This window comes from Nymphaea colorata, chromosome 5 (genome assembly GCF_008831285.2).
Source record: "Nymphaea colorata isolate Beijing-Zhang1983 chromosome 5, ASM883128v2, whole genome shotgun sequence".
In the NCBI taxonomy this organism is placed as follows: domain Eukaryota; kingdom Viridiplantae; phylum Streptophyta; class Magnoliopsida; order Nymphaeales; family Nymphaeaceae; genus Nymphaea; species Nymphaea colorata.
In genome coordinates this window covers 11141122-11153943 of record NC_045142.1, presented here as the reverse complement: position 1 = coordinate 11153943, position 12822 = coordinate 11141122, and the positions used below count along the sequence as shown (strand labels likewise).

At 39.7% G+C, this 12822-nt stretch overlaps 1 protein-coding gene across 1 annotated transcript; it reads left to right on the top strand.

Moving 5' to 3' along the window:
* The first annotated feature begins 591 nt into the window (after positions 1–591).
* Positions 592–2731, top strand: LOC116254069 (basic leucine zipper 34-like). Its single transcript, XM_031629134.2, has 4 exons — positions 592–1646; positions 1784–1874; positions 2027–2153; positions 2241–2731. The coding sequence occupies exons 1-4, from the start codon at positions 838–840 to the stop codon at positions 2564–2566; spliced, it is 1353 nt and encodes a 450-aa protein (XP_031484994.1). The 5' UTR covers positions 592–837; the 3' UTR covers positions 2567–2731.
* The last annotated feature ends 10091 nt before the right edge of the window (positions 2732–12822 follow it).

Genomic DNA, 12822 nt, shown 5'->3' with positions numbered 1-12822 from the left:
TACTTGTAAGTTTTGGCTTCTGCGCACTTAAGTGTTACCATATTGGTTCACATGCTCTATCTTCGTGCTCCTCCAGTTTACGTATCTATGCAAGGTTGCAATTCCAGCAACCAACTCCCATTTAAGACAGAGATCTCTCTCATGCTTATTCTGCGTTCCCAGAAAAGAAACCAAGATTTTTTCCACATAAAGCAAGAGCAGAAATCGTTAGTTGCAGGAAATGAATTTGCAGTCAAATTGGTAAAGAAGGGAACAAGTGGCAATCGTGTGAAACTGTGACCTGTGAGGACAGAATGGCAGGCAGGGGAGGGTCACCGCTGCACGTGGTTCTGTAATGAAGATGGTATAGAGAAAGAGAGAGAGAGAGAAGAGAGAGGCCAGCTGTTGATAGCTGTTCGACTTACAGTTTCTCCATTGGAGGGGAATTTTATTTCTCAAAATCACCTTGGCGCCACAAGCAAAACGGGCACCTGCCAGCGCACCAAGCCACCTCTTTGCAGCCGTGAACCAGGCACCCCTACCGGGACTGCCGGTGAAACCACAGGCAACACAGTGTGGGGAGGTTGAACGAAGTGTCTTGCTCGAGTCCACAACTAAAGAGAGAGGCGCAAGAACAGAATCAGATACACTGGACAGTTGAAGCTAAGGAAGAAGAGCAGAGAGAGAGAGCACCAACTCAATGTTTCTCATTGGGAGCTTAGTTCTTCTCTGTCGACTTCAAATTATTGATTTGGGTTGCCAGTGAAACGTGGATAAGAAGGAAATTGTGGGTGTTGATATCGGAGGCTGGTTTTGAAGTGGAATTATAGATCTGAACATCTCCGACGGTCAATTGTTATGAGAGAGGAGCAGGGAATGGCCCAGAGCGGCAATGGCGGATCAGGTGGGCAGTGGGGATTAGGCGTTAGGCAGCCGCAGCTACCACCCAAATCTCCTCGAGGAGCCTCCTCGACCGGCCATGATCTACAGATGAGCAACACCAACGAGAACCAGCAAGGCTTCTATGGCTGGACTGGCTTTCCCCAGCAAGTCGGGAAGCACCACAGGACGTTTTCCTCAATGGGTTTCGTCCCCAACGCCCAGACCGCTCCATGGCTCGAGGAAGTGATCAATCTCCCGGCGCCAAAACGTGGGATGCACCGCCGATCCTCGAGCGACTCCTTGGCCTTCGTCGACTCCCATGCCGATGCCTCTGCGCTTCACCATCCAGAGATGGATGGCTTCGACTGCGGAAGCAGTAGCACGACGTCGATTCCGTCCAGGGAATTTGACAAGTTCGATGAAGATCAGCTTCTCTCTATGCTTGCGGATATAGAACCTTTTCACAAACAGCAGCAGCAAGCACAAGAGCCTGCTTCAGCCATGGACATTGGCCTCATGGAGACACAGACACCTATGTCGACCTCTGAGAATCCTTCTACGCCATCTGACAATAACAGTATCTGCGAGAATTTGGTGGACGAGAAGCCGGCGGTAACTCCGTCTGCAGGGCAGCTTAAAACCGAGCAAGAAGTTCAGAGTGCGTGTGAGACGGAGCATCAGCCGCCACAAGAGCAGCAGCAACCCCTACAGCCTGCTGTTCCCAATACCACCAACGGAAGCAGCAGCACTGCGGATCCCAACAGTGATCCCAAAAGAGTGAAACGGTAAGGCTTTAAGGCCGCGAGACATTTCTTCATGCAGATCTGAAGCTTCCTACATCATGTTCCCTTCTAGATCTGTTTTTTGTAGTTTGTTAACATTGTTTTCCCCTGAAATTTATCTTTCGTTATAATCTTTGCAGGATTCTTGCTAATCGGCTGTCAGCTCAGAGGTCTCGTGTCCGGAAATTGCAGTATATCGCTGATCTCGAAAAAAGTGTAAATGCCTTGCAGGTGAGTTTCTTGTTTTGTGCTCTTTCCTACGGCCTTCATCTGCCATTCAATCTTCTAGTAAATAAGTAACACTTTATCCGGAAACGTAAGATCTGCTATGATAGTTCAATGTTGGGAAACAAGCTAAATTATCAATCAATTACCTTTTGCAGGCGGAAGTATCTACACTTTCACCACAGGTAGCCTACCTTGATCACCAGAGATTGGTCCTGAATGTGGATAACAGTGCCCTGAAACAGAGGATGGCTGCACTGGCCCAGGACAAGCTTTTCAAAGATGGTATGCAATGGGCAGCTCCCTAATGTTGTTCACTAGATGATGTTAGGATTCCGTGGTTTCAAGCTAATTTTATGAGAAAAAATGCAGCACATTATGAAGCACTGAAGAAGGAGGTCCAGAGGCTAAGGCAGCTGTATCAACAGCGGCAGTGTCTTCAGAAGGAAGAGCAGGTGAAACCAGCTGAGTTCGGTTCTGAACATCAGCAGATGCAGCATGGCAATGGCGTTAGCACATGTTCGACGAGCGAGACTGAAGCCCACAGGGAACAAATGCAATCGGAGAACAAAGTGGTAGCTAATGGAGGCAACTCTAGCAGCAGCAACCAGCAAACTCTGCAGCCTTTGAGTTGTTTGAAGGCCGAAGCCGCAAGCCCCCTTGCGTATTCTTCAGATTACATGGTTCACAATCCTTGAGAACTCCACCAATTCACCATTTTTGTCATGAATTATTTATTTTTTTGCGTGAAATCATCTTGGTTCAGGCAGAATTCTTTTGCTTTTCTTGACAATGTTTTATCCTCTAATTCTATTTGCTTCGAAGAAGAAACGTTTCTTTTTTGAACAAACAGTGGTTTAACATGATTGTTTCTTCATCTATATTGCTCTGGGTGGAGAATGAATTGATGGAAGAACCAATTCTGCAAAACCCATTCACTCGAATTGTTTCTTTATGTTTCTGCTCTCTCTTTCTCCCTTTTCATGTTTTGCTTTCTCCTTTTTCTTTCAAATCATTGAGAGCTGTTGACATCACGGGTGAAAAGAGCCATCCCTTTGTGCTCACTGGGGAGTGAAATTCTCATGGAACTACATTTCAAGTTGGCTCTTTTGCGCTTTCAATTATCGACTCCGGAAGGAAATGAAAACAACAGGACCTTATTTTTTGTGGCCATTGAGCTCTGCTGAAGGTGAAGGCTTTTTGATAGTGGCATCGTCCATTTTTTTCTGGCTCACCCTTCACTCCAAGATTAACTCAAAGGCTTACCGCATAATCAGCCATTAGATTAGCTCCAAGGCTTATCAGAGAACCACCTGAGGGGTCACCTCCAACTCCATTCCTTAACTCAGAATCCGCTATTAGATTAATCCTAAGGCTTAGAAGAAAACCGACTGTTGGATTAGCTCCAACTCTGTTGCTTATCGCAGAACCACTTCTTAGATTAATTCCAAAGCTTATCACAGGATCTTCATGGAATCTTTATTGCAGCTGGCAACATGATGGCCCGTTTACCGACAAAATTCTGCAGAGTATCAGTCTGACGACTCTGAATTTCCCAAAATATTAGTGCCATGGTGTTTGGGAGTGTCTTGGGAACATCACTTGCTCAAGCCTCACCATCCTTTTCCTTTTTGCTTGACAGCGAGAAAGGGCTGCTCTGCAGTATAATCCTGTGTTGAACTTATTAGTGAATCCATATCCAATAGCAAATAGTAACACCATCCTCATAATAGAATGCAAACCTACCATAATAATGAGGATAATTGGGAAGATTGAAGGCAACCAAGATGGATATTGAACTCCTAAGAGGGCGTTTGGCAATAATAACTCATTGTTACCGTTTCATCCCAAAAAATGGAGCAGATTTATGGAATCACTTGTTACAGTGTCTTATGAATGTGGCTTATTTTTTGGAACAGGTTCATAGAACAGTAACAAAGTTTGTTATTGTAACCAAACAGCCTCAAAGGATTTCCCCCTAAGACATATAATGATATGGATACAAAACTCTCCTTCCCAACGATATAATGATAGTTCTTCCCAAAGGCATCATGACAGCCTAGCTTGAGTATAACAAAGAGATTGAAAATATCTTGATGCTGGTTGACAAGTATTTATATGCCTTGCAGCTGAAGAGAAAAAATCAGTGGAATATGATGCATGTTTTCCTTCAATGGTTGTGGCTGAACAACATTAACTGCTTGCCTTTACTATCCCTTCTCTTGTTTCTTTAGCTTATCATATTAGAGGCCCAAGATCGAATCATAATTGTTCTCACGGGGTCCTGCTCCATCCTCATAAGCAAAGAAATTTCCTTGCCCAACAGCTATAAATGTTGCAATTAATTTTAGGTCTCTAAAACCAATGTGTTCAATTATCTTATTTGGCATATAAATTAAACATGTTTTGACTTATTGAAAGCGTATATCTACAGGCCTATATAGACAAATTAAGATATTCCTGTCCAAGCTCATGTTCATTTTGACTTCCTTGCCTGGAAGAAATAAGATGGGTTGCTTTTAAAGGAAGTTATTGGCTTTGCCATTAGCTATGAAACTGCATGGATCTAGACTAAGAAACATTTGCTCTTGGTTCTCAAGAGTGAGGAGGCTTTTTGCTTCATCAGCTTCTATCTTTCTGCAAAGAAAACCAAAGCCTTCTTGAACATATAAGCAACTTAAAATGTGTTTGTGATGAGCTTGCAATAGTTGGAAAATTCACTTTAGATAAGAACATGGTTTGTTCAATTCTAAATGATCTTAGTTTCTGATGGAGTCTTTGTCACCTCGATGTCAAAACCATCAATCCATTCCAGAGCCTTGTTGAACATGTGAGCACTTTAAAATGTGTCCTTGATGAGCTTACAACAGTTGGTAAGCCCACTTTAAATAGGAACATGGATTGTTCACTTCTAAATGGTTTTAGTTCTTCCTATGGAGTCTTTGTTACCTCGATGATAAAACCATCGTTCCGATCATACAAACAAGTGGTTGTCTTCCTTCAAAACTATGAAGCTTTTAAGTCTCTTCAAACATCTAATTCATCTTTTGCTTAAAAAGAGTTGTCTTTTGCAGTCAAAGACAAGGAGATCAAAATAGTTTCAATAACAAATAAGGAAGACATATCTCATGTAGAAGTCATGGGTTTACAAAATGTAAGTAGCAATCTAACTAAATAAGCAAAACAACAATAAGCCATCTATCTCCAATACTTCGAAGGAAAAATTATCCATCAAATAAGTTATAAATCCAATCATTCTGCTATAATAGGTCAATCAAGCTAAAGATATTCATCAAGCCTTAGTTGTGATGCAACATTTTGATAACCAGGCCCATGCTTGGTTTCCTAACATTAGATCAGTCATATGGAGTCCATGCATGCTTAGTTATATCAGTCTTTATGATGGATTTGAAGTCAATATGGTTAGAAATGGCAAATGGCTGAAAATATCCCACATTGGAGATGCTGATTATAGGTTAAAAATGGAACTACCAGAGGTAGTGCTATCAAAGAATAATTAGTCAATCTGGATTTGAGAATTCTTATAGATTGTTCATTGGTGGAATGAAAGGAATTGGGAGAAAAAAGATCAACTGGAAATGTCTTAACGGTTTCATGATGCTCTTGTTGTTCCTTATATATATAAAAAAAAAATAGTATCTAGTAGTGGATTAATCTCATATATGAAATTAACTTTTGAATTTTATGATGATCCATTTGCGTTAAAGGATAGAAGTATGAAGGTATTAACAGCAAGGGCAGAGACACAATGAAATCCATGTTCTAACACTACATCAAGAGTTGACCTTCTTTACTTCCAGACAAACAACACACGATACATAGATATATAGCATCAGCACCCTGGTAATCTGCATTGTTTTTTTTTTCTTTCATGAACTTATTTTAACTTTAAGATTGAACAATTATGGTGCTTGTTTTTGTTGTGTTTTGGCTAAGTCTAGTGTTTTCCATTTATGTTTCAAATACTTTATGGTGATGCATCTTTTGACAAGATAAATCATGAATTAGATCAAGGATTTTCATGTTATGCTTTCACTATGTATGGTCATACAAAATTCACTTCATTTTTCCTCTAAAAAAGTTAATATGTTTGACTCGTTCAAAATCTTTCATACACTTGTGAAAAAATAGTTTGATAAAACAATCAAAATATTTACAGAGGCTGAGAATATAACAACATATAGTGTCATGAATATTTCAATTTCAAATTAATTATATTCAACACATTATAAACTAGACTTTTGTTCTCTACCTTATATTCTTTGCATGTAGCTAAACTCACAAACAGTACTGACATCATTAACTTCCAACACAGATTTCATATGATTCGACACACATTTTAGTTGATGAATATTGTTATCCTTTTAAACCTATCAAACAAGTATTTCATGATCCATTTATTGCAGAAGGGAACTTTACTCATCGGTCTCATGGAAGTTTACATGTGGATCAAAGTAAACGCTTGGCATCAACTCCAACCATTTTACCCTATTCAAAAATGTTGACATTTGTGAAGGAAACATCTTTATTGAATATATTGTTCCCAATTTGGCTACCAATAGCTCTTTAGTTCCCACCAACCCTCTCTAAGGCTATTCATAGCCGACCAAATACTAACATTCAATTGTTTCATTCCAACTGAGAACCCAACATATCTCCGTTGACAAATATCGAACCTCCAATATTATTGTTGTTCCAAATGTTATGGCTTTAGAAAGTCAACTCCCCTTAACACTCATGCCATGATAAATGAAGGTAAAGGTCACATCTTCAAACCCAATCCAAATTACTTCATATTTGAACATGAGATTCTTAAGAACCTAGATTGTACAAACAAGTTCTTGATCATCACATCCATTTTAAGGTAATGCACTAATAGATGGATGCCCTTGATCAAATAGGAAAAATCGATGTAGCTCCATAACAAGATTGTACAAACATTATTTCATGTAAGTAGTTGTTAAAGCAAAGCCAAGCTGATGGCGGATTGAAAAGTTTAGAGCTCAGCTCTTTGCTTGTACTATTATCCAAGTTCAAGGAATAGACTTCTTAAAACTTTTTACCTATCATCAATCCCACCACTATATGAGTGGTTCACTATGGTGCTACACCATAAATGGATCATCAACTATCTAGATATTAAAAATGACTTTCCTCATCGCCATCTCAATGAACTCATTGCATGCAACAACCACATGGATTTCAAATCAAAACCAGCCAATCCACGTTTGCAAGTTAAAATGGGTTCTTTAAAAACTTCAGTAGTCTTCGTATACATAGTTCAACCAATTTACACCATATTTTTGACTAAGTGTTGTCCATTTGGTCTTCATTTGAAGGCAATTATTCTCAAAGTCAAATACTTTTACTCCTTCATGTGTTGGACAATATTATCGCAGCTGGCAGTAATGAAGCTTTTTATTGCAAGTTATGAAAAAAATAAGTACCAACCTAAAATGAAAGATGATTTCCAAGAGAGATATTGGAAAGAAGTATGGATAACTGATTGTTAGCCTTCTAAGCACTCCTATTGTTGTTCGGGTAAAGCTATTGTTATCTTGTCTACCATTTCATGATATCAAGTTATATCAAACTTAGGTTGTAAGCTTCAAATACTTAACATTTAGTTGGTCAGATATTCAATTTCGAGTTCATCATTTTTGCGAACATATAGATACCTCAAGTGAGTTCCACTTCTTGCATGTCAAGCACATATAATTTTATAAGAAGGGAAGCTTCTACTTTGACATTTGAATTTCATACATACTCCTCTCAATCTATGTTCTTAAATTGGGCTAGTTGTCCTACATGTCATTGTTCCATTGTAAGATCTTTCATATTTGTTATGACTAATTGCATACCATGTAGAGCAGCAGGCAATCTACCAAAGCACAATCAAGTTTTGAAGCACATTACTAGGTGTTTGCATCCCAAATTTTTTTGTTGGTTTTGGAGTGCTCCAGAAAAATGAGGTTTTGTTTTGAAATAGGAAAGAAATGGACTCACCCGTCGGTACGAGGATCGACCGTTCTTGGTGCCTTTATCGAGAGTAATCAACCCAATGACTATGTTTATCATTGATGCATTTCGTTTTGACTTCAACATCTTTTTTTATTTTATATGTTGTGTAGAAAAATGTTGAAAGTTTGATGTTTTAAACTTTTGAAAAGGTTTTTGAAGAGTTGCTTGAGAATGTAAATATTTTAGGGAAAACTAGAATCGAAAAATCCTTATGAATATCACTTGAAAAAATCATTTTGAAATCACTTTAGTGTTCTCTTAAGACATTAAGTAGGCTGGAGATTTTGCTCTAATTCCGTTACCACCTAATTAGAACTCCATCACATCTTGTTTAAGTTCTTTTAGAGATGTGATTGTGCTCATTTGTGATATTAAGTGAATGTGAATGCATGAATGCATTGATCCTATATGATTAAAAGAGAATGAAACATTCCTACCACAACATTCATCTAAGGCATTCCTATCATATCATGCATCTAAGATTTTTGTAATAAATATTTTTGATAAAAGAGAAAAGTTTTTTAAAAATGAAACAGGGTTATAGACCCTCAAGCATGATTCCAATATTGGGTCGTCACTTTGAGTTTTGGTCTTAGTGAAAGACTTTCATAGAAAGAAATGTAGAAAAATAGAGAGAGAAAGAGATCTTGAAAATCATAAAATCACATGTTTGAAAGAGAAAGATATGTATTTGTATACATATATGAAAGTTTATGAAAATGATGTTTATATCAAGTAGAGAAGAGAAGATCATTTTAGAAAGAGAAAGAGAGATTTTAAAATGGAATACACGTATATATATATATTTATATATATGTATACAAGAGTTTATAAAAGTATGTTAAATCATAGAGAGAGAAACAACAAAGAAAGATATTCATGTACACGCATACGTCTTCATGAATATGAAAATCAAAGAATGATTTGAAAATAGCTGACTTCAAATTTTGATATAGGCCGGAAGGGAGATTGGACCCTGCAAGAGCCTAAGCTAAGTCTCTAAGGCCACATTAGAAAGGATTCTTCTGAAAATATTTTTAAAAACTTAAAACATAGTTATTTCATTGGTTGCAAGGGAATATGTTTCTTCCACCGTTGGGCATGGAAGAAACTTAAACAATACGATAAAGTGCTCATTAGGGTTCCTAATGGGATGATTAAATAGAAACTAACGCGAAATGATATGAAAATGCACTTTAACATGTACAAATTCATGAAGGTTATTTCCGGGTTGGACAAGCCCCAACCTCAAAATTAATTCACACAATAATAAGGAGAGAATCCCAAACCACACTGTCATTCTCACCGTGCATTCACATATATATAAGAAAATCAAATAACTATGCATGGTTAATATCTTGAAACAAAGCAATATTCACGAAAAGAGAGAGAGAATGATTCAACTACGAAATGAAAGATCATCTCATCTTCTCATGCTCCTGGTGCACTTGAGCATAGCCTCTTGACTCTAAAATAGAGTTGAGAACTATCTCTTTTGGCCATAATAAGAGGAAAAAAAGAGGAAAGAAAATAGGAGAGAAATGAGATGGATGATGATTACATATCTCTAAATGAGAAAATGACTTAGGAAAAATGAACAATAATGCTTGAAATAAACTTGAACTCACCTTGAATGAAGCTCCAAGATGATGAAGATGAGTCCTCCAAGGGATCTTTGGTGCTCCCTTGAAGAGTTCTAGCTAACTCCAAGTTGGAGAAAAATGAAAAGAGGAAAAGGGAGAGAGACAGAGCTCAAAAGAAACCCTAAGTCTTCAAGTGAGAATACTTTAGGGTTTCTCCCAAGGGCCACTCTTGCCCAAGAGGGGGGAAGTGAGGAGTATTTATAGAGATTTTGGAGCCAAAAACCCAAAATTTCATTTTTTTTTGAATTTCACCATGTTTTCATTCGAATTTCACATAATTTTGAATTATCTTGAAAAAGAAATGGTTTGAAAATTGGTATGATTGGCCATTATGCTTAATATATATATATATATATATATATATATATATATATATATATATGAGTTGGGTCTTTGTCCACCCAAAAAGACTAAAATCGCTCTTTAAAAGAAGGTTTTTTTGTCAAAAGGAGAGGCAAATGGGTCTTGCCCATTAAAAAGACCAAAATTACCCTCTAAAAGGATGTTCTTTGTCAAAAGAAAGGACAAATGAGTATTGCCCACCAAAATCATCCTCTAAAAGGAACTTTTTTGTCAAAAGGAGAGGCAAATTGGTCTAAAATGCATGATTTTGATTTGAACTTGGGTTTTGGATCTATGAATTAGATTTTGGGGTTGAAAAAATTTGGGGTGGAGAAGACAATCTACCAAAGCCCAATCAAGTTTTGAAGCACATTACTAGGCCTTTGCTTCTACAACTGAGGTTACCTTAGTTTTATACATTATTAATTTTATGCAACAACCTCAATTTTTTTCTAGCAATTTATTAAGTTTATGCATGATAATTGATCTTGTTTGCTACACTGGCACAAAGCATGTGCAAATTAATTATCATTTGTGACTTGGTTTTTGCCATCCTCTTCTCAAATAATTGATATGTTGACTAAAACAATCTAACCACGAAGCTATTTTGTACTCTACAACCCAAAATTGGTCACTTAAACCTTGCACAAACCTCATTATATCCTATTAGTTATTAGATACATATCCAATAACAAAGATAATAATACCCAATTTTGCAACAGAATGCAAACCTACCAATATTTGAAACTAGTGCCATCGCTTGCATGGAGATCAATTAGCCTTTGATTATGAGTGATGATTGCAACTAGTGGTGACCGAAATTTGGATCATTTAATTGGTGTCCTGGAGGATAACCATTCAACTTGAAACACTTAACTTTCACATGGCCTGTGCTATGACAATAGCTACAAATTGGTCGCCTCTGACGTCCTTCTCTATTTTGCTGAAACTTGAAATTTTGGTTATATGGCTTCACTTTGGGAATGCGATTGTGTGATATTGCTAATGCGGTTTGAGAGGTTGACAGTGTGGATCTTGATCCACACTGTTGTTCCTCCTGCACGACTGGAGCATATACTTTGTTTACTATGGGCAAGGGTAGGGGTGGGCATCGGGCCGGGCCGGCCCGGTAAGACCCAGCCTGGGCTCGGCCCGGTAAGACCCGGCCTGGGCTCGGCCCGATATCCCGGGTCCCGGCCCGGGCCCGGCCCAATGGGGGGAAACCGGGAGAGGGGAAGAAGGAGAGGGCCAGCGGGGGGAGGAGGTGGAGGCAGAGGAGGGAAAAGGTGGAGGCGGAAGGGGGGGAGGGGGAAGAGGGGGAGGAGGTAGAGGCGGAAGGGGGAAAGAGGGGGACGGAAGGGGGAAAGAGGGAAGATGGAAAGGAGGTGGAGGTGGAAGGCCGGAAGGGGGGGAAGGGGGAAGAGGAGGAGGAGGAGGTGGAGGTGGAGGTGGAGGCAGAATGGGGGAAGGGGGACTGGAGGAGGAGGAGGGGAAACCGGGAAAGAGGAAGAAGGAGAGGGCCAGAGGGGGAGGAGGTGGAGGCGGAAGGGGGAAAGAGGGAAGATGGGAAGGAGGTGGAGGTGGAAGGGCGGAAGGGGGAAGAGGAGGAGGAGGTGGAGGCAGAAGGGGGGAAGGGGAACTGGAGGAGGAGGAGTGGGGACCGGCCGGGCCGGGTACCCGCCAAGCCACATCAAGAACAATTACACGTTCTCTTTGAATCTGATCCAAATACATTTTCATGCCTCCACAAGAACACATAGGCACCATATTGTAGTAATTTAATTCCTCCCAAAGCACTTTGATTTATGTATAATATGTAGTAGCAGACATGGACTCTTGCTGTAATCGACATATTAAACTTTGTAATTGGAAAGTCCTTAGTGCAAGACTTTGAGTATATTTTTCGTTTAACTCTTCCCATATTTTTTGAGCTGAGGTAGCACAAGCAATGTTAGCATGAATTTTCTTACTAATTGAATTAAGAATTCATGAGAGTACTAGATTGTTACATCGTTCATACAACATACGATTATGCTCATTCTCTTTGGGCTCTTTGATAGTCCCATGGAGGAAACCCAATTTGTTTTTTTGCTGATAAAGCCATGATCATGGCTCTGCTCCAGGATTGCATAATTATCACCAGGAAGTGGTTGAGATACCAACCCACTTTTAGGATTATCCGAATGATGCAAAAAGAAAGATCAGATATCACCTCGGAGCTTTCATAGATATTAGTATCTTCGTTCTATCAATGTTCTCCCTGTCAATGCCTGCTATCTCGTCTGTTGCAGCCGACAGTCCAGACGTCGTTGTTCCCTCCACAGAGCTCGGATTTGGGCGTGTCTGGGCTCTTCGGAATCCTGAGAACTTCAGGTACGTTGTGAGGCTGATGAGAGAGTGAAACTGCAGCGGATTTGAGCGGCAGTGAACGTGGAACAGGAACTGCTCCCGTGACTTTCGCAGGACTGCAGTCTGAGCTTGTTGAGAACAGGGTCAGCTTCTCCAGCACGTTGCTTCCTGCTTACAACGTAGATTCAAGCGTACCTTGGCTCACTGGAATCGTGACGAGGCGAGGAATAATGTCTGTCCATCAGCAGGAAAAAACGCCTATGGATTTGGGCAGCGACGGTCGCGAGACAGGGATGACTCCCGCGGCTGTTGCAGGTGCGGCAGACAAAACTTGCCGGTAGATAGGGTCTGTTCACCGGCTTGTAACTCTCTGTTCACAACTTTGATTTAAGCAAGCTATGGTTCATTGGAACCGGGAGGATGTTGGGAATGCAATGGTCCCATTTTTATGAAAATCTAATAGTTGAATCTCAATATGCAGTCCATAGAGCAGAGGGATAGTCTACTGTGGTAGGTACAGCAGGACACGACAGACAGATCTCCTCGAAATTTCAGTAAAGAAGAAAAAAATTGCCGAA

Excerpts from the sequence above, each read along its gene's own strand:
- LOC116254069 (XM_031629134.2), top strand. The coding sequence starts at position 838 with ATGAGAGAGGAGCAGGGAATGGCCCAGAGCGGCAATGGCGGATCAGGT. Across the intron at positions 1,875-2,026 it reads AAAGTGTAAATGCCTTGCAG|GCGGAAGTATCTACACTTTC; the intron begins GTGAGTTTCTTG and ends TACCTTTTGCAG. Across the intron at positions 2,154-2,240 it reads GGACAAGCTTTTCAAAGATG|CACATTATGAAGCACTGAAG; the intron begins GTATGCAATGGG and ends GAAAAAATGCAG.